At 28.4% G+C, this 23,170-nt stretch overlaps 1 protein-coding gene and 1 long non-coding RNA gene across 3 annotated transcripts in view; one reads left to right on the top strand and one right to left on the bottom strand.

Moving 5' to 3' along the window:
- The window catches only part of LOC127285077 (neurogenic locus Notch protein), a 54,488-nt gene extending 33,207 nt beyond the window's left edge, over nt 1–21,281 (top strand). For both annotated transcript variants that reach the window (XM_051310884.1, XM_051310885.1), the window contains 9 exons: nt 2,176–2,532; nt 4,951–5,106; nt 5,271–5,453; nt 9,234–9,777; nt 12,151–12,681; nt 12,795–13,027; nt 15,227–17,090; nt 17,163–18,946; nt 19,021–21,281. In XM_051310884.1, the coding sequence (XP_051166841.1) occupies nt 2,176–2,532; nt 4,951–5,106; nt 5,271–5,453; nt 9,234–9,777; nt 12,151–12,681; nt 12,795–13,027; nt 15,227–17,090; nt 17,163–18,946; nt 19,021–20,012 (6,644 nt within the window). In that variant the 3' untranslated portion in view covers nt 20,013–21,281. The remainder of the gene's footprint in view (nt 1–2,175; nt 2,533–4,950; nt 5,107–5,270; nt 5,454–9,233; nt 9,778–12,150; nt 12,682–12,794; nt 13,028–15,226; nt 17,091–17,162; nt 18,947–19,020) is intronic.
- LOC127285078 (uncharacterized) lies at nt 5,295–8,147 on the bottom strand. Its single transcript, XR_007843556.1, has 3 exons — nt 7,986–8,147; nt 5,575–5,668; nt 5,295–5,442 (listed from the first exon to the last, which is right to left on the bottom strand). It is a non-coding gene; the product is annotated as an uncharacterized LOC127285078 (long non-coding RNA).
- Nucleotides 21,282–23,170: the final 1,889 nt, after the last annotated feature.

The raw sequence follows: 23,170 nt of genomic DNA, 5'->3' as shown, positions 1-23,170 counted from the left end.
CAATTAAAATTTTTATGAAATTTAACAATTGTTTATAATTTAAAAAAAAATATCACAATAAAATTGAATTATTTTTCAAAAAATTTCAATTCAAAATAAACTAAAATTCAATTATTACCCGAAATTTTAATTCAAAATCAATTAAAAATCCAATCATTATCCAAAATTTTCAATTTAAAATTTAATTATTTACCAAGTTTTCAATTTAAAATGAAATAAAATTCAATTATTTTCTAAAATTTCTATTCAAAATTAATTATCCAAATTTTCGATCAAAAATGAACTTAAATTAAATTATTATCCAAAATTTCAATTAAAATTCAATTATTTCCCAAAAATTTTCAATTTAAAATCCAATAAAATTTCATTATTCTCAAAAATTTGAATTCAAAATTAATTGAATTTTCAATAATTTAAATTTAAAAGCATCTAAAATTTAATTATTTCTAAAATTTTCCATCGAAAATTTTTTTTTTTTTTGAAATTTAATAATTTCAATTATAACTCTAAGGAAATTTAATTATTTTTAACTATTTTAATAATATTCTTTGAAAATTCAACTATATGAATTCAATTATTTCAAATTATTTTTCAATTAAAATTTTTATAAAATTTAACAATTATTTATAATTTTAAAAAAATATCAAAAAAAATTACCAAAAATTTTTAATTCAAAATCAAATAAAATTGAATTATTTAAAAAAATTTCAATTAAAAATCAGCAAAAATTCAATTATTATCAAAATTTTCAACCAAAATTTCAATTAAAATTCAATTATTGCCCAAAATTTCAATTCAAAATCAATGAAAATTCAATTATTTTCAAAATTTTCAATTAAAAATCAAATAAAATTCAATTATTCTCAAAAATTTCAACTCAAAATTATTTATTATTAAAATTTTCAATCAAAAATCAACTAAAATTGAATTATTATCCAAAATTTCAATTAAAATTCAATTATTTCCCAAAATTTTCAATTCAAAATGAACTGAAATTCATGTATTTTCCAAATTTAAAATCAAATAAAATTTAATTATTCTTAAAAATTTGAATTCAAAATTAATTGAATTTTCAATAATTTAAATTTAAAAGCATCTAAAATTTAATTATTTCTAAAATTTTCCATAGAAAATTTTTTTTTTTGAAATTTAATAATTTCAATTATAACTCTAAGGAAATTCAATTATTTTTAACTATTTTAATAATATTCTTTGAAAATTCAACTATCAGAAACCATTTTTCAATTAAAAATGATTTTCAAATTATTGTATTTTGTCCGCATTTTCTAATAAATTTTTAGTGAAATCATCTAAAATTTTAATTACAAAACACTTAAAGTTTCAATTAATTTCAAAATTCTCAATTTTAAATCTTTGAAAATTCAATTAAATTTAAAAAATGTTTTCCAAAAATTGTTTGATAAATTATTTTTAGTTCTGTAAAATTTAATAATTGTTTGAAAATTACCAATATCTTTTGAAATTTAATTATTTCTAAAAATTTCAACTTTAACCCTTCGAAATGGATTATTATTAAAAAAAAATTTTTATTTAAATATCTGTTAAAATAAAAAACAAATCCACTTTTTTTGGAATATAAATCGACTAAAACGACTTTTTTGCGTCTTTAAGTTGATTCGAGGTCTGTGTTTTTATAATTAATATTTAATAGGTATTCGTTGGCCCCTGGTACCTTAAAAATTAATTTTTAAAAATAAATTTTTTTCAAATTACTATCTTGTACGAAATTTCCTGGCGCATCTTTTTTCTCATGATAAATTTTTTGTATTTGTATACAATTTTTGAGTGAATATACAACTTTAAAAAAAATTTCGTTGGTAAACGTTGTGTACTTCAGCTTCGTGAATTGGAGTTTCGAATTTGGAATTTTAAAGAAACTTATTCCGAAATTTGGAAACACAATTATACAACTTTGGCAAAAATGAGAAAAAGAATTGTCAAAATTTTACACGTCATAAGATTACTATTCAAAAAAACACGTGAAATCAGAAAAGGCCAACTTCAAGTTAGGACAGAAGGACAGACCAAGCATTTTATTATTATATAATTTTTAATAAATATTCTCTTAAATTTTCAATTTGTTAATTAAAATAAATTAAAATTTGTGTATTATTAAAATTTTTTATTAACACATGATGTATATAATTGTTGCAGGTTTTCGAGGAGAACATTGCGAAGAAAATATCGACGACTGCATCGGTAACCTTTGCCAAAATGGTGCGACATGCATGGACAGGGTTAATGAATACTCATGTTTATGTCCAGCAGCATTTACTGGTACACAGTGTGAATTGGACGTTGATGAATGTTCCGTCAGGCCATCATTATGTCATAATGGCGCAACTTGCACGAATTCACATGGCAGTTATTCTTGTATTTGTGTCAATGGTTGGACTGGTCCCGATTGCAGTGTCAATATTGATGATTGTGCTGGTGCTGCATGTTTCAATGGAGCAACATGCATCGATCGCGTTGGCAGTTTTTACTGTCAATGTACCTATGGAAAAACAGGTACGTCAAAAAAAAAAATCTTCAACAATATCTTGTTTGGAGACTTTCCACGGAATTACAATCAGATTTCAAAATTAATTAATTAAGTACCACATTGGGTGGGCAACTTTCAATAAATTGTTGGCGTTGGATGATTGGCTGATAGAAAGATATTTGACTGAGTTGGCATCAAATTCATATGATTTATACTTGAACTACAATGAAATTATGGAAGAAGAAGAAAGAAAATTAAAAGAAGAATGATGAATAATTAAAAAAAATGAATTTATTCATAAATTAAGAAATTCATTCGTTTAAGGAGGCATTGAATTTTGGAATTGAGTCAATTTTATAAATTTTTCCTGAAAAAATTTAAATTTTGAATTTGTTTTCAAGTAACAATTCGTACAAATATAAATTCTGGCGAATAAACATTCGATGAAATAGAAATTCTGCTAAATAATAATTTGTTTAAATAAAAAATCTTTTTATTGTGAATACAGTTAAATATAAGTTTTGTCAAATAGAAATTATGTTACATGTGAATTCAGTTAAGACAAAATTTTGTAATTTAGTAGTATAAAAATTCGAGCTTATTTCGAAACGGTAGAAATTCAACCAAATTCAGTGTTGTGAATATTCATACATAACAGAATTTATACATGTAACATAACTCTTATTTAACCGAATTTTCATGAAGGAGAATTTTTATTCTAACAAATTTTTAATTTAACAAAAATCTCATGAAACGGAATTTCTATTTAGTATAATTTTCAAATAGTAGAAATTCCATTTCATCGAAACTCTATTTCATCGAATTGTTATTTCATAGAACTTTGAGAACGTCGAATTTTCATTTTATCGATATTGCAAATAGCCGAACAAACAAAAAATTTAGGCGCAAATTTTAAAGTTGACCAATAAGTAAATATTAAGAAAATCGTGATTGGTCAATTTTCAAATTCGCGCCGAAATCCTCCAATCGGCCATTTGCAATTTTAATGAACTGAAAATTCGACGTTTTCCAAGTTCTTTGATGTGACAATTCGATCAAATTGAGTTTCTATGAAAAAGGAAAAATATTTTAATTGTAAATTGGCCGAATTAAAAATTCTATTAAATAATAATTATAAAAATTATAATTATAATTTGTTCGACTGAAAATTCTCTCTTGAATGAAAATTTGGTTAAATAAAAGTTCAGTTTAATAGAAATTCTGTTAAAAATTGAGTTACATAAAATACTGTTAAGTGAATATTCAGATAAATGAAAATTCGATTTAAGATAAATTCATATAGATTAAAGTTCTTTTTCGTGAAAATTTGGATAAATATAAATTCTCTTAAACGAAAATTGCGTTAAATGAAAATTTAATGAATTAGAGAATCTGCTTTACAAAGTTCAGCTACAAAATTTTACGATATAAAAATTCTATTGAGTTTAAAAATTTATTTTATAAAATTCTGTTAAATATAAATTTGATAATTTTTAATTCAATACCTTAAAAATTCTAATAAATTCAATGTGTCCCTTTTCGACACAAAAATCATTAGTTCTAATTTTTATTTTCAACAATTTTAGCAGCTATAATTATTTTTAATTATTTTTATTTTTCGAATTATTATTTAATAGGATTTATTTTTAAACGAATTTTTAATATAATGTTTACGTACTGAATTTTTATTTGGCCGAATTCTTAAAGCGCCGATTTATCATTTGTCCGAAATGGCAATTGGTCGAACAAACAATCGAAAGAAAAATTTTGGTACGTTTTTTTAAAATTGAACAATGAGAAGTTATTAAGAAAAATTGTTATTGGTAAATTTTCAAAAGACGCCGAAATTTTTTTGTTTGTTCGGCCATTTACAATTTTGGGTAAATGGAAATTTTGGTGTCTTAAGAAACATAAATTACAATTCGTACAAACAAAAATTCGGACAAATGAAGATTTGTTGAATTTGAAAATTCTAAAATTAAAAAATTCAAATTGCTAACATTTCATAAATTTTTCCATTTTTGTTGAAATTTAGAAATTTTACACAAGTTTGTAAAATTTCCGATGAAGTTTATTAAATGTTTCACAGTTTTTGAAAGGTTTCATAAAAAATTTTCAAAGTTTCCATATGAATTTTTCTAAATGTTTTATAAATTTTTCAAAAAGGTTAAAAAAGAAAATAAAATTTCTATATATAGAATATTATTGAAAGCTTGCATAAGATTTAATAAAGTTTCTAGAATTTTTGTATGAAGCTTATAAAAAGCGTATTAATAAATTATTAATTATTAATTATTAATTTAACAAATGAATTTTGGATTTATTGTAAATTTTTTATAAAAATTTTTATTAATTTTTATTAAATTTCTTATAATAAATTATTAAAATTAAAAATTTATTTATAAATATTTACATATATCTATAATATATTAATTTATTAACAGGTCTTCTTTGCCATCTGGATGATGCTTGCACGTCAAATCCATGTCATCAAGGAGCTATTTGTGATACAAGTCCAATTAATGGTTCATTTACTTGTTCCTGTGCAAGTGGTTACAAAGGTCTGGATTGCTCTGAGGATATTGATGAATGTGAACAAGGTAAATTTTAATATTTCATATTAAATTGTGTTTTTATTTCCAGTATAATTATACAAAAAAAAGTCAATGAAAGATATAAAAAATGCTTTTTAAATTACATATCTAATAATGAATTATAAATAATAATAATAATAATAATAATAAATATTATTGTAATTTTTCAGGATCACCCTGTGAGCATGATGGTATTTGTGTAAATACTCCTGGTTCTTTTGCATGTAATTGTACACAAGGTTTCACTGGACCAAGATGTGAAACTAACGTCAACGAATGTGAATCACATCCTTGTCAAAATGATGGCTCCTGTCTAGATGATCCTGGGACATTTCGTTGTGTCTGCATGCCGGGTAAGTTAATTATAAAAAAATTTAATTTTAAAAAGAATTTTATTTTTCGAAATATTATAAAAATTTATTTTTAATAATTAAAAATGCAAATAGAAAACTATTTTTTAAACTATTTTTTTACTTTATTTTGTTGCCTTTTAAAATTTTGCGTCCGGGGTGATTGACCCGCTCGCTCTGCCCCTGACTGCGTTGCCAGACATTGTGAACGTTGCTCCCTGTATCATGAGAAATATTTTTTATTTTCGCAACTATTACATAGATATGACACTTTTTTTTTAACATTCATCACTTATCTATTTTCTATTATTAAAATTATGACCAATTTCTTAATGTTAAATGTTGAAAATCTATATTCTCGCGTATCTATAGGTCACACAAAAATATAACTACAGAAATTAAAAATTAATATATTTTTACATATATTAATTTTTTTTAATAATTATAATTTATAATAATTTTTTAATTATATTTATTTAAATTTTTATCTGATTAAAATATCTCCAATAATTGAATAAAATAATAATAATGATAATATTTGAAGAAAAGTTGGATACATTTTTTTTTTTTTGGAATCAACAAGAAAAAAAAAACGTTGAATTTTAAAATTCATCTCTATTGCTGAGATATTCAAATTTGTAGCAATCTGAATATTGTTGAATTTAATTCCGGTGCGAGAGTCTATCACGTGACAGCAAGTTCCCCTACTTTTGAAGGTGCGGACACCGTCGATTCCTATACATTTACTTTCACCACGATTTTCATGAATAAAAAAAAAGAATGCGATAACTTTGTCAATTCTTTGGCAAATAGTAAAATTCTCATAGTACAATATTAATAATAATAATATTCTTTTCGACATTAACCAATCATGTCGAAATTTTTTAGTTTAAAAATTTTTTTTTAAATTAATTTGAGAATCATTTTTTTTTTTTTGAATATTTTAATTCTAATTAGTAAATACAAAAATATTCTTAAAAAAAACTTAAATTAATGATCGTTTTTATTTCGTGGCGAAATTTTTATTTTATTTCCCTAAAATGCACTGAAAAAAAAAAATTATTTGGAATACTTGATTACTTGACTATTATCAAATAAATATTTACTTGAACCAAATAATTTTTATTTGAATGAAATAAATTCTATTTGAACAAATAATTTCTGTATTTGAAAGAAATACCATCTCAAATAATATAAGTATTTGATACAAATAAATATTTATTTGATAATAAAGTAACCGATTATTTGAATCAAATAAAAAATTTTTTTTTTAGTGTGAAAAAATTATAAAATAGAAATAAATCGAAAATTTATATCAGAATATTGAATATTGATAAAAGAAAAATTATAATTTAAAATAAAGGAGGTCACACTGGACTTAAAAAAAAAGCGGAACCCAACGTTTAGATAATTATGTGAAATTTGAAATTGAGGTGGTCAAAAACTATACTTATCTTGGTACTATTTTTAGTAACTCGGCTAATTTCGCAAATAATCTAAATTGATATTAAAAAAAAATAATTTAACAAAAATTGTTTGTATCCTTCAATTTTTTTTTTTGCAAAAATGAAAAAAAAACCACTTCCTTTTACATAAAATTTTAAGCCTAGTCCGGTTGTAGAGAAGAAAAATTTTTTTAGTACAAACTGTGACTCTTTCAAAATTTAATTATTTTGTAAAAATTAAATCTAAAAAGTTTATAAAAAATTAATTATTTTCAATAATTTTAATAAAATTTTTCCAAAATTAAATTATAGAAAATATTTTTCAATTCAAAATTCTTTAAAATTCAATTGCTGTCTAAATAATTAAAAAAAAAAAACGTTTTCAATTCGTATTTACAAAATTTTCCATTCAAAATTTTCTGTTGATTAATTATAAAAATCTGGACTTTTTAAAATTTCAATTATTTTTTTTTCTATTTAAAATTCTTCTATTATTTTTAATAATTTGAACGTAATTCTTCTAAAATTCAATTATTTGAAATATTTTTCTAAATATTAAATTTTTTTTTTTAATTTTCAATTATTGCCTGTAAGAAGAAATCTTCAATTATATTTTACTAAATTTTCATTTTAAAATCTCTTGAAATTCAATTATTTTCAAAAATCTTAAATATCTTTTACAAAACTCAATTATTTTTTAAATTATCTAAAATTCTTCGCCAAATTAATTATTTTCAATTAGTTGTTCTAATTCACAATTTTTTTTTATTTTACTTCATTTTATATTTTTTTTTATAAATCTACTAAAATTTTCGAAATTCTTGATTTGTCTCAGTTTAATTTTTTAATGTTTAAAAAAAATTTATGAGCAAAGAAAAAAAAAAAAATTTTGTATTAATATCTAATGGATTGAAAAAATTTTCTACTAAAAAATTAATTTCTGCTCATGAAAATAACTTTTTTTTGCTTGAAAATATTTATGGAAAAAAATTTGTTTTTAATATATATAGTAATTTATATTTTATTCTTTTCACAGTAAATGAAAGGTTATTTCAAATACACTATTGACAACTATTTCTAAAAATAATACTTATTTCAATTCCAATCGTCCGGTTTTTTACATATCGTCCGGTTTCCCATTAATCCGAATAACTGGAATTCTATTTTATTTAAAAATTATATTTATTATTTGAAAAAAAAAATGTATTGTAATTTAAATATTTTCTATAAATATTCAATTCGCAAACGTGCTATAAAGTTTAATAAAATTGAGAGAGACAGAAAAAGAGACAGAGAGAGAGAAAGCGAAAAAGAAAGAGTACTTTAGATATCTTAGCCACACCCACGTTCTCTTAGCACGTTTGCAAGATGTACAATAACAGCTCGTTCCCATGGAATAGCACCATTTGCCAATAGATCGGTCTTATTTTTGCAACCACGCTCCACATATGAAGCCGAGAATAAATAGTTCTCAAGATCATTATAATTATAGAATCGACTTAATAAATTATTTTTAATCTTAAATTTATTCATAAATTTTTTATAAAACCAAAAAAAAAAAAACAATTTTTTTTATCCAAAAAGGAAAAATTTATCTGCGATTTAGAAAAAGTTTTATTTGAAAAATGAAATTAATTGCTAAAAACACGAAAAAAATTGACTAAACTGAATTTTCGGTAAAAATAAATGGTTAGAATTTATTAATTTAAAAAATTTTATTAGATATAATTAATATTGTAAATTATTTTTCGAATTTTTATTAAACAGAATTTCAAGTGATTCGAATTTTTAAATACCAGAATTTTCCATTCAATGATTTTTTATTTGTCCAAATTTTTATTTATTCGAATTTATTTAAAATTATTTTCTTTATTTGATTTATTCGATAGAATTTTTAAAATGCTAAATTTCTATTTGTCCGAAATTGCAAATGACCGAAAAATAAACGCGAATTTTAAAAATTAACCAATCGGAAATTATCAAGAAAATTGTGATTGGTTAATTTTTAAATTGGCGCCAAATTCTTTCTGTCGATTGTATAATCGGCCATTTGCAATTTTGGTTAAATAAAAATTTTAATACATCAAATAACAATTGGTGGAAATAAAAAATTCGGACAAAGGAAAATTCTGGCATTTAAAAATTCGAAATTCTGCTCAATTAGAATTTTGGCAAATTAATATTCAGTTGAACTAGAATTTTTTAAATAAAAAGTTCATAAAGAAAAATTCTGTAAAATAAAAATTCTGTATCTAAAGTTTCTTAAAATAAATAAATATTAGAGTAATAAATTTATTTGGAAATAATTATTAATTGAAACATTAATTTTTTTTTTTAGGTTTCACTGGGACTCAGTGTGAGATTGACATTGATGAATGTGCAGCAAATCCCTGTCTAAACAATGGAGTATGCACAGACATGATAAATGGATTTAAATGTACTTGTTCAAATGGCTTTAAGGGAACACATTGTCAAGTTAATATTGACGATTGTGCTTCGTCGCCATGTCGAAATGGTGGTACATGCCAAGATTCAATTGCCAAATATACATGCGATTGTCCACCAGGATTTACTGGTGCATCATGTGAGACAAATATAAATGACTGTCAATCAAATCCTTGCCATAGTGGAACATGTATCGATGGTGAGAATTCATTCACCTGCAGTTGTTTCCCTGGTTTCACGGGAAATCTCTGTCAAACGCAAATCGACGAATGTGAAAGTAATCCATGCCAATTTGGTGGCCGGTGCGAAGATCGAATAAATGGATATCAATGTATTTGTCGGCCTGGTACATCGGGAATCAACTGTGAAGTAAATGTCAACGAATGTTACAGTAATCCATGTAGAAATGGCGCACGTTGCATTGATGGAATTAACAGGTTAATATCCAATTTTTATAATTCATTTTCTTTAGCAAACTTTAAATTAATCAATTTTTGGATAGAAAGAAATTTGGCTATGTTGTCACTAAATTAATACTTGATCTACAATGAAATTATGAAAGAAGAAAAGAAGAAGAAAGAAAAATAAAAGAAGAATGATGAATAATTTAAAAAAAAATGAATTTATTCATAAATTAAGAAATTCATTCGTTTAAGGAGGCATTGAATATAGTCAATTTTACAAATTTTTTCTCAAAAATTTACATTTGGAATTTTTTTTCAAATTCGTATAAATAAAAATTCTGACAAATAAAGTTTCGATGAAATAGAAATTCTGCTTTTTAAAAATTTGATTAAATAAAAAATCTACTAAAAGAAAATTTTGCTAAACAATAATTTGTTTAAATAAAATAATTTTTTTTCCTAAAAATACAGTTCAATATAAGTTTTGTCAAATTTCTTTTTTTAAAGAATTTTTAATTAACAGAATTTTTAGATAATTTTTATTTGGTAGAATTCTTAAAACACCGAATTTTTATTTGTCCGAAGTTGCAAATGGCCGAACAATCGATTTCGGCGCGATTTTTAAAATTCACCAATCACGATTTTCTTGACAACTTTTGATTGGTGAATTTTATAAATCGTGCAGAAAATTTTCTTTCGATTGTTTGTTCGGCCATTTACAATTTCGGAGAAATAAAAATTCGTCCTTTTTGAGAATTTTGTACAATAAAAATTCGTTTCATAAGAATTTTGTTAAGTAAAAATTTGTTTAAAAAGAAATTCTGTGAAATGTAAATTTGAAAAATGAAAATTTGTCTAAAAAATTTTAACTAATGGTTATTATGGGATAATAATGCACCCCATTAATTTCGAAATAGAAATTTAACCAAATAATTATAATAATAAATAATAACCAAATAAATAACTTATTTTTTATGTAACTGAATTTTCTTAAAGGAGAATTTTTATTTTAACAAATTTTAATTTAACAAAAATCACATAAAACGGAATTTCTATTTAGTATAATTTTCAAATAGTAGAATTTCCATTTCATCGTAACTCCATTTAATCGAATTGTTATTTCATAGAACTTTGAGAACGTCGAAATTTCATTTTGATCGAAATTGCAAATAGCCGAACAAACAAAATATTAGGCGCAAATTTTGAAGTTGACCAATAAGAAAATATTAAGAAAATCGTGATTGGTCAATTTTCAAATTCGCGCCAAATTCCTTCAATGTGTTGTTTTTTTTGGCCTTTTGTAATTTTAATTAACTGAAAATTCGACATTTTCAAAGTTCTTTGAAGTGACAATTCTATCAAATTGAGTTTCTATGAAAAAGACAAAAATATTCTATTTGAAAATTGGCCTATCTAGAAATTCTGTTAAATAATAATTTGTTCGACTGAAAATTCTCTTGAATGGAAATTTAGTTAAATATAAATTCAGTTTAATAGAAATTGTGTTAAAAATTAAATTAAATTATTTTAAATTAAAGTTCTTTTTCGTGAAAATTTGGATAAATATAAATTCTGTTAAACGAAAATTGCGGTTAATGAAAATTTAATGAATTAGAGAATCTGCTTTACAAAGTTCGGCTACAAAATTTTACAATATAAAAATTCTATTGAGTTTAAAATTTTTTTTTTTTTAAATTCTGTTAAATATAAATTTAATTTGATAGAATTTTTTTTCACTTTTTATGTGATAGAATTTCATTGGATAGAATTTTTTTTAGCCGAATTTATGTTTGTTGTAATTATTTTTTGACAGAATTTCCATTATTAATTTTCAATATTACAGAATTTTTATATAACCAAAAATTCCCTTCACAGAATTTGCATTTGTTCTAATTTTTATTTGACAGAACAGTCATTTGTTCGAGTAAACACGAAGCTGAAGTACGCAACGTTTATATAAACGATTTTTAAAGAAATAATTTTTTAAAATGAAAAATTCTATAATTTTTTGCCTAAAAAATATTTTTTTTATAATTTGTTGATTAATGAAAACTACAAGAAATATTTTTTAGGCAAAAAATTATAGAATTTTTCATTTTAAAAAATTATTTCTTTAAAAATCGTTTATATAAACGTTGCGTACTTCAGCTTCGTGAGTAAACGAAATATTTCGGCGCAAATTTTCAAATTAACCAATAAGAAATTACTGAGAAAATTTTTGAAATTCGTGCCGAAATCTTTGTTGAATTTTTATTTAAGCGAATGAAAGTTCTCTGTAATAAAAATTCAATTAATGAATTTTTGGTTTCGGTTGTTAAAAATTGAAAAAATAATCAATCTTTATTGATAAATTTGGAAAAACGTTCATTTAAAGACTGAACTAATATATAATTTTTTGTATTGTAGATATTCTTGTGAATGTGAACCTGGATTCACTGGTCAACATTGTGAGACAGATATAAATGAATGCGCCAGTAATCCATGCGCTAATGGTGGTCGCTGCATAGATTTAATAAATGGATTTAGATGTGAATGTCCAAGGGGTTATTATGATGCACGATGTTTAAGTGACGTTGATGAATGCGCAAGTAATCCCTGTGTCAATAATGGAACGTGTGAGGATGGTGTTAATCAATTTATTTGCCATTGTTTGCCTGGTTACGGTGGCAAAAGATGTGAAGCCGATATCGATGAATGTGGCTCAAATCCATGTCAACACGGTGGAATATGTAACGATCATTTAGATGGATACAGCTGTCAATGTTTAGCTGGATATTCTGGCACAAATTGTGAAACTAACATTGACGATTGCGCAAATAGTCCCTGTCAAAATGGTGGCTCTTGCATTGATCTTGTTAATGATTACAAATGCGTTTGTGAATTACCGCACACTGGCAGAAATTGTGAAGATAAACTTGATCCTTGTTCACCTAATAGGTATTGTATTGGAATAAAAAATTATTCCTTTTTAATTACGAACTATTTTAAATTTAGTAATTAATTTTTAATATTCATTTTTATTCATTCATAAATTGTTTTTTTTTTTACAGATGTCTTCATGGTGCTAAGTGTTCTCCATCGTCAAACTTCCTTGATTTCGCTTGTACTTGTACTGTTGGCTACACTGGACGACTTTGCGACGAAGATGTTAATGAGTGTATCATGACCTCACCTTGTAGAAATGGTGCAACATGTAGAAATACAAATGGATCTTATCATTGCGTTTGCGCTAAGGGATACGAAGGACGAGACTGCATTATAAATACTGATGATTGTGCTTCATGTTAGTATAAAAACAAGATTCATTTATATAAATATTTATTATATTATATTGTTATTTATTATTTCAGATCAAATTTACAATCTAAAGCTCTCCTACAATTTTAAATAAGGCCCCCTGTTGCTAATTTCACTCTTTCAGAAATCACAACGAAATTTCCTTTAAATTTACAAAACTTCTCCCATTTCCATTCATTTTTTATTAATTAGGATGGTCGTGTTCGTCTTTTTTTTAATATTACCACCGTCAAACAAGTTATTTTCTTCTTTTTAGAACAATTTTTACCTATTTTTTCATCAGTTTATTATCACAACACACAAGGCCTAAGTATCCAAGTAAATTAAAGATTCCCTTCTTTTCAACGAAAACGACAAAAATTAACAAAAACTACAACGTTAGTTTCAACAAATTAATTAAAAATAAATCCCAAAAAACCAAAAAAAAAACTATTAACCATGATGTTAATATATAAAAATTTTTATGCCGGATTAAATGAATCGTTTTGGTATCGATTTCTGCAATTTAATTAAACCGTAGGAGAGTTTATAGTATTTTTATGTAACTGAAGTCAGATTTAACAGAATTTATATTTAACACTTTTATTTAATCAAATTTTAATTAAACAGAACTTTTATTTCAACGAATTACTATTTTTTACAATTCTTATTTAATAAAATTTCTAGTTATAGAAATTTTTCATTGGAGAAATGTTATTTGATCGAATCTTCATTTGATATAACTTTTATATCCTTGAATCGTAATTTGATATAATTATTAAGTTATCGAAATTAAATTGGATCGGAATTGCAAATGGCCGAAATATATTCTTTAAGCGCGAATTTTAAAATTTGATCAATAAAAAATTATCAAATAAATTGTGATTGGAGAATTTTAAAATTATCGTTTAAAGAATTCATTTCGACCATTTGCAGTTTATGTTTAATTCAATTCAGGTAACTTGAAAATTATATCAAATTACAATTCGAGGAAATAAAAATTACATCAAATAAAGATTCGATCAGATATATATATGATGAAGTGTTCTATTCTTCTGTTAATTAAGAGCAGAAATTAAAATAGCACTGTTTTTGACCTATTTTTACGAAAAATAAAAACGAAAACGTCTGCAATTTAATTTCCGCTCTAATTTTACGCAAAGGTAGAGTAAAAACGGCGCCATTTTAATTTCTGCTCCAGTTTTACGTAAAAGTAGAGCCAAAACGGCGCCATTTTAATTTCTGCCCAACTTTTTTCCGTAAAACTATGACAAAAATTAAAATGGCACTGTTTTTGACCTATTTTTACAAAAAATTAAAACAAAAAACGTCGGCTTTTTAATTTCTGCTCTAGTTTTATGTAAAAGTAAAGCCAATACGGGACTATTTTAATTTCTGCTCTAGTTGTTCGTAAAAACAGAGCCATCCAAATTTCTGCCATATTTTTACGGAAAAATAGAGCAAAAACCATGCAATTTTAATTTCTGTTCAAATTTTTTACGTAAAACTATGGCAGAAATTAAAATGGCACCGTTTTTGACCTAGTTTTAAGAAAAATTAAAACAAAAACGTCGGCATTTTAATTTCTGCTCTAGTTTTACGTAAAAGTAAAGCCAAAACGACGCCATTTTTATTTCTGCTCAAGTTGTTCGTAAAAATAGAGTAAAAACAGAGCCATCAAAATTTCTGCCATATTTTTACGGAAAAATAGAGCAAAAAACCATGCAATTTTAATTTCTGTTCAAATTTTTTACGTAAAACTATGGCAGAAATTAAAATGGCACCGTTTTGACCTAGTTTTACGAAAAATTAAAACAAAAACCTCTGCCTTTTAATTTCCGCTCTAATTTTACGCAAAATTAGAGCAAAAACGTCGACATTTTAATTTCTACTCTAGTTTTTATTAAAAATTTAAGCTAACACGACGCCGTTTTAATTTTTACCCTATTTTTATTAAAAACTAAAGCAGAAATTAAAATAACCCCGTTTTTGCCATATTTTTACGAAATGTTAAAGCTAAAATTAAAATAGTAGCGTTTTGCTCTAATTTTTATAATTTGTTACGAAATTCCATGACTTTTCCCAAAAAAAAATCAATTTCATTACGTTTCCCTGACCTAGGGAATTTCCCTAACTGTTAAGACACCCTGAAAAATATTGTAATTAATTTAAAAAGATTATTAAATGATTATTATTTTGTTTACAGTTCCCTGTCAGAATGGTGGAACATGCTTAGATGGAATTGGAGACTACACGTGCCTTTGTGTCGATGGTTTCAGTGGTAAACATTGCGAAGTTGATGTTGACGAATGTATCTCAGCGCCATGTCAAAATGGAGCAACATGCAAAGAATACGTGAATTCATATGCATGTCAATGTCAATTGGGCTTCTCTGGTATAAATTGTCAAACAAACGACGAGGATTGCACAGACAGTAGTTGTATGAATGGAGGGAAATGTATCGATGGAATTAATAATTTCACATGTGTTTGTCAACCTGGTTATACGGGATCAAATTGTCAATACAGAATCAATGAATGTGACAGTTCACCATGTTTAAATGCAGCTACTTGTCACGATCATGTGACACACTACACTTGTCATTGTCCCTATGGTTACACTGGACAGCGTTGTGATGAATTTGTTGATTGGTGTGCGGATAATCCTTGCGAAAATCAAGCCACATGCGTGCAACATAAAAATAAATATCATTGCACATGTTCGCCAGGTTGGACGGGTAAAGTGTGTGACGTTGAAATGGTTTCCTGTAAGGATGCAGCAACCAGAAAAGGAGTTGTTGAGAAGAATTTATGCAATAACGGTACTTGCGAGGACATTGGAAATAGCCATCGATGCCATTGTATGGAGGGTTACACGGGATCCTATTGTCAGGAGGAGATCGATGAATGTGAATCGGCACCTTGTCAAAATGGTGCAATTTGCAAGGATTCAATTGGTTCCTATCAGTGTATTTGTACCGAGGGATTCCAGGGTCAAAATTGTGAACTTAATATCGATGACTGTAGACCAAATCCATGTCAAAATGGAGGCACTTGTCATGATCTTATTCACGACTTTAGTTGTTCGTGTCCATCGGGAACATTGGGAATTATTTGCGATATCAATATTGATGATTGTGTCGTTGGCGCTTGTCATAATAATGGAACTTGTACGGACAAAGTTGGTGGTTTTGATTGTAGATGTTCGCCTGGTTTTGTGGGACCAAGATGTGAGGGTGACATTAATGAATGTCTTTCTAATCCTTGTGCAGCGCCGGGAACACAGGACTGCGTTCAATTAATCAACAACTATCACTGTAATTGCAAGCCTGGCTATATGGGTCGACATTGTGAAATAAAAGTCAACTTCTGCGATAGTTCACCATGTCAAAATGGTGGCGTTTGCACTGCCAAACAAGCGGGTCACACATGCCTCTGTCCACGTGATTACTATGGTCACAATTGTGAATTCGTTGGTTCGTATTGTGACACTGAACCATGTCTCAATGGTGGAACTTGTAGAATTATTGACAATGAAGTTGGCTACAAATGTAATTGTCCACCGGGTTCTGCGGGAACACATTGTGAAATTGATTCAAGAAATGAATGTGCCAGTAATCCTTGTCAACAATCGGGTGTTATTTGTGAAGATCTTATTGGTGATTATGCATGTTATTGTCCACCAAAATGGACGGGTAAAAATTGTGAAATTTATGACGCCAATTATAGAGGAGGAAATGGAAGACAAGACACAAAGGGTAGAATAAATCAAAAAGGATCTAAAGTTATACCCAATGATTATGATATGGATTTAGAACGTGAGAGAAAGAAATGCATTGAAAATCGATGTGAAGAAAAATCTGGAAACTATCATTGTGATGAAGAGTGCAATAAATATGCCTGTAACTTTGATGGAAATGATTGTTCTCTTGGAATTAATCCATGGAGAAATTGTACGGCTCCAATAAATTGTTGGGATGTTTTTATGAACGATGTTTGTGATGAAGTATGCAATAATGTTCAATGTCTTTTTGATGGTCGAGACTGCGAAAAGAAACTTCAACCTTGCAAGTAAGTTTCCTTTTTAATATTATTTATTTTATTATTAATTTACATTAACTAATTGATTGATTTTATTTTCAGTCCAATTTACGATGCCTACTGTAGAAAACATTATGCCAATGGTTACTGTGATTATGGATGCAATAATGCCGAGTGTAACTGGGATGGTTTGGATTGTGATACAGAACCACCGTCAATTGCAGAGGGAGTTATATCAGTGGTGGTGAGAATGGATATGCAAACTTTTAGATCAAATGTTGTTGCTTTCTTGAGGGATATTGGACATGAGCTGAGAACAACATTGAGGATAAAGCAAGACGAACTTGGAAATGACATGATATATCCTTGGAAGAGAGATCGTGATTCTGGTATTGAAACGAATTTCTTTGGTAGACCAACAACAATATACACTGACAAACAGAATGGAATAGTTGCTTATTTGGAGATAGATAATCGAAAATGTAGTTCAACTGACGGTGGAGTTTGTTTTCTTTCTGCACATGAAGCAGCGGAGTATTTGGCAGCCACCGCGTCAAAACATTCACTTTCGAGAAATTTTCCCATTGAGGAAGTTCGTGGTGTACAAACGGGACAGGATCCTGAATATTCGGATTCGGCGACAAATTATCAATATGTTTTTATTGGGGTTATAATTGTCGTACTGAGTGGAATGTTGGTGGGTGTATTGGTTACGGCGCAAAGAAAACGTGCGGTGGGTGTCACATGGTTTCCGGAAGGTTTCTTGAGAGCGAATACAGGAAGTGGACCACGTCGCAGATCTAGACGACGGGGACCTGATGGACAGGAAATGAGGAATTTGAATAAACAACCATCGTTGAATTGTATGGATTTGGATGTTAGTAATGGTAGAGTACAACAGTGGTCGGATGATGAGTCGGATTTACCACCTTCGAAACGAATGCGAGCTATTGAACCCGGATATGCTAGTGATCATACGGCAATTACTGATTATGAGGAAACGGAACCGAGAATGTGGACTCAGCAACATTTGGATGCGGCTGAAATTCGGAGACAAGATGCCGGTGTTCTTACGCCGCCGAGTTTGGAACATGGACAGGATATTGATGCCCGAGGTCCTTGTGGTATGACTCCATTGATGGTGGCGGCAGTTCGCGGTGGTGGACTCGACACTGGTGAAGAGGAAGACGAAAGCGATGGAACTGCGGCTGTTATAGCTGATCTCGTAGCACAAGGAGCGGATCTAAATGCCACAACTGACAAAAGTGGAGAAACGTCTCTTCATCTCGCAGCAAGATACGCGAGAGCTGATGCTGCCAAAAGGCTCCTGGACGCTGGTGCCGATGCCAATTCACAGGATAACACTGGTCGAACTCCACTTCATTCTGCAGTTGCAGCCGATGCAATGGGAGTGTTTCAAATTCTTCTCCGTAATAGAGCAACTAATCTTAATGCAAGAATGCACGATGGTACAACTCCTTTGATATTGGCAGCACGTCTCGCCACTGAAGGAATGGTGGAAGATTTAATTAACGCCGACGCTGATATAAATGCAGCGGACAATAGCGGGAAAACTGCTCTTCATTGGGCAGCAGCAGTTAATAATGAAGACGCTGTAAATAAACTCCTACTGCACAGCGCAAACAGAGATGCACAAGACGATAAAGATGAAACACCACTGTTTCTCGCTGCTAGGGAAGGCAGCTACGAAGCTTGTAAAGCTTTATTGGAATGGTCTGCCAACAGGGAAATCACCGATCACATGGATCGACTGCCCAGAGATGTCGCGAGTGAGAGGCTTCATCACGACATTGTTAGATTACTAGACGAACATCTTCCGAGATCGCCACAAATCATCAACGTTATACCAAATGGCCCACTAATGGGTAAGTGTCTCTTTTATGTCTACACTTCTGTGTATATTCTTTTGCTTATTATTATTATTATTATTACTTTTCAGGCTCTCCCAATCATCATCAACTCATCACACATCCAACAGTAATTGGCTCAGCGCAAAAACAAACAAAATCAAAGAAAAGACCGAAGGCTTCCTCGGGAAATCCAAGCAGCCCCGATTCCGAGGGGGGAATTATAGCGGTCAGGCGAAAACCTTCTCTGAAGAAAGCACCTGTCAAACGAGGAGCACAACCTCCAAATCAAGACATTCCTCAGGGAGCAGAGGGAGCCGAAGGCAATTTACCAAGTCCCTACGACAGCGCCAGTCTCTACAGCAATGCATTGCCATTGACTGTCAGTCACACAACAACGTCAAAACAACCACCGCCTTATGAAGACTGTATAAAAAATCAGTCAATTCAGGGTTTACAACAATTGGGCTTGGATACATTCACAAATAATTTTAGTTTGCCAAATTTTCACGATCAACTATTAGCTCCCCATCAGCGACAAACTCAGGGAATTGTAAATACCCTCTCTCCACCTTATAGTAATCAATCGCCTCCCCATTCGGTGCAGTCAAATATGACCCTATCGCCACAAGCGAGTTACATGGGTTCACCATCGCCTGCAAAAAGTAGGCCATCATTACCCACATCCCCAACGCATATTGCCGCCATGAGACAAGCCACACATCAAAAACATGGAATTCCCTCTGTGGGTTTTGATTTTGATACACTATCATATCCCTCAACACAACAGCAACAACCGATGCAACAACAAATTCAACAACAACAAACGCAACAGCAACCAACACAGCAATACTATCAATATTTAACACCACCTTCACATCATTCAGGACCCGATGTTACACCCCAACATCTTATGCAAGCACCCGAAAGCTTTCCCACACCTTCACCTGACAGCCCCGGTCACTGGTCCTCAAGTTCACCTCGATCAAATAGCGATTGGTCTGAATGCATGGCATCACCAAATGCATATGGATCCAGTGGAGGACACCAAAGCAATAAAGGCTCAGAAGCTATTTACATATAAAAAACAAAAAAAAATTTCCCCTTAATTCATTTTTTCTAGATCTGTGATTCTCTACGACAAGGAGAGAGAGAGAAAAAAAAAAGTTTCCCCGACTTAGCAATTTAAAAAAAAATGAGAATTTTCCACATTTCTGTTATAAATAGAATATCATTCTCATTACCGTGCCTCTCTAATTATAAAGCTAGCTTGAAATTAAGACTCTTTTTTATCTTTTTTTTTTATATCTTTTAAGATATTGTAGTTTCAAAATTCAGCTCAATTGGTGCCTTTGACTTGCCAGACTAAGGACCCTATACAACGCAAACATGACAATAATAATTAAGCTCTTGTTACTATGATGTTATGATTGTAAATAGTAATTTAAGAGAGTTCATTTCTCGTAGAAATGTTCCAATTAGAAAATATTTTCAAAATATATTTAATTATTTTTATTATTATTATTATTATTATTATTATTATTTACGCACTATAATTGTTGCGTAGCGTACATAACAAGAACGGATATTTTTGGATTATCTCCAATGTGACTAAGATTGGAAACTTCTTTTTCCAATCTTTTTTCTAGTTTAAAGAAATTGTAATCCTAGAGAAAAAGTAATTTTTTTTATTGAAAAGCATACATTAAAAATGTTCATCTAAAAATAGGGTAACTTTTTTTTTTTGGTTTTCGTGCGGGTAGCATCTAATTTTTAGATTTATACAATTGCAATGTCAAAAAAAATTCGATTATCTATTTTTTTTTATAGATTTTAAAAATAACCATTGAATATTTTTTATATGCTCCAAAGCATTTTTTTCACACTAATTCTGTTTCTTGTTTACAAGTAATAAAAATTAGAAATATTAATGCGAAATATGTATAAACGCTGATTTTTTTTTTATAATAGATTAAATTAATATGAACATATCTTAAATATGTTGAATTTTTTTACGAAAAAAAAATTTTTTGTAGAGCATAATAAACTTTGTTTTTTTTTTTAAATAAATATTAATTGTCAGACTTGAATAATTTTACAAACAGACGGATAACTGTAAAACACTTGGTTACTGTGAAATTAAGAACAAACGTGTATAGAAATCGATTTTGATTTAAATTTAAATTATAATGCAAAAAAAAAATAAAATAAAATAAACTATCAATTATTAGAAATGATGTTCAACATTAAAATAATTTCATAATACTCCCAACTTGTTTCGAACGATTATTGTTTCTTATGAAGTAGTTTAAAATGTAAAATAAAATATAACATTTTAAAGAAAAAAAAAAAATTTTTTCTTTTAAAATCACCTTTCAATGTACACCTCTACTGAACAATTTTAAGTCTCATCAAAATGGTGCCATTAGATAATCATTGGATTTTTTTAAATACATAAAAAGGGGGTTTAAAGTCGGGAGACGCATGAATTTTATCCAAATTTCAAATAACCTAACACTGAATTAATCTAAATTTTATTGAAGGATTTTATTAAGGTTTAATTCTCATTTGGTCTAATCTTAATGAAACCTCATTCTCATTTGGCCTAATCTTCATTTGGTCTAATCCTAATTTGAACTAATCGTCATTTGTCCTAATTCTCATTTGGTCCAATCCTAATTTGAACTAATCGTCATTTGTCCTAATTCTCATTTGGTCCAATCCTAATTTGAACTAATCGTCATTTGTCCTAATTCTCATTTGGTCCAATCCTAATTTGAACTAATCGTCATTTGTCCTAATTCTCATTTGGTCCAATCCTAATTTGAACTAATCGTCATTTGTCCTAATTCTCATTTGGTCCAATCCTAATTTGAACTATTCGTCATTTGTCCTAATTCTCATTTGGTCTAATCCTAATTTGAACTAATCGTCATTTGTCCTAATTCTCATTTGGTCTAATCTTAATGAAACCTAATTCTCATTTGGTCTAATCTTAATGAAACCTATTTCTCATTTGGCCTAATCCTCATTTGATCTAATCCTAATTTGAACTAATCGTCATTTGTCCTAATTTTCATTTGGCCTAATCTTCATTTGATCTAATCCTAATTTGAACTAATCGTCATATGTCCTAATTCTCATTTGGTCTAATCCTAATTTGAACTAATCGTCATCTGTCCTAATTCTCATTTGGTCTAATCTTAATGACACCTAATTCTCATTTGGTCTAATCGTAATGAAACTTAATTCTTATTTGACTTAATATTTATCTGCCCTAATTCTCATTTGGCCTAAAATTTCTGAATCTGTTCTAATATTAATCTAACCTGATTCACAATTGCCCTAATCTTAAGGCGATTCCAGAATAAGTGCAAAAGGCAAATGCAAATACAAGTCCAAATGCAAATCCCATGAGTGCAAGAGAGATAGATGGACTACCTATCTCTTTCGCACTCATGAGATTGGCACTTGGACTTGCACTTGTATTTGGCTTTTGCACCTATTGTAGAACCTCCTTTAATATAACCTAATTCTCAATTGCCCTAATCCTGATTTGATCTAATTCTCCACTTGGCCTAAACTTTATTTGTCATCTGTTCATGAATGCGAAGCATGAGAGGTAAAAAAGGAATTATTGAGCAAGCCGTCTGCTCGCAATTGTCCAAATAACATCTGGACAATTGGACTGCTTGCTCAATCATTCAATACATTAGACCCAATCAACTTACACATATTTAGAGGCTACGCAAAGGAAAAAATTTCCCATTATAATTACACAATTATTTCCATTGCTAAGCGTGTATCCTTCAAAAGCGATTGTAGGCAGTAAATCCTGCGACAAAATTTCTTAGAGAAAAAATGTTGTTTCTAAGACGCTTACAAATAAAATTTATTGGCTGTAATATCGTCCTATCTAGCAACGATCATTTCCTCAACGTTGCATTAACCATTTCTTGATCGCGAGGATCGGGAAATCATTTCCTATAGTCGTTTCCAAATCATCATAAATAAAAATTAATTTTATTTACAGTTTTATTTGCTAAAACTTTTTAATTTGAGGTTATGTTAATGGGCTAAGCCATTGATCTCTAATACCTCTAAAGGAGGTTCCAGAACTGGAACAAAAGGCAAGTGTAAGTCCAAAAAAACCATGAGTGCAAGAGAGATAGCCAGATGTCCTATCTCTCTTGCACATATAGCAGGCTTTGCACTCTTCGACTAAAAGCTACTATTTGCTAC

Source organism: Leptopilina boulardi, unplaced genomic scaffold (assembly GCF_019393585.1).
Source record: "Leptopilina boulardi isolate dan_hultmark-lab unplaced genomic scaffold, ZJU_Lbou_2.1 LbouV2_330, whole genome shotgun sequence".
Classification (NCBI taxonomy): Eukaryota; Metazoa; Arthropoda; class Insecta; order Hymenoptera; family Figitidae; genus Leptopilina; species Leptopilina boulardi.
The sequence above is the reverse complement of the archived record's forward strand: the minus strand, read 5'-3'. Positions and strand labels throughout refer to the sequence as shown.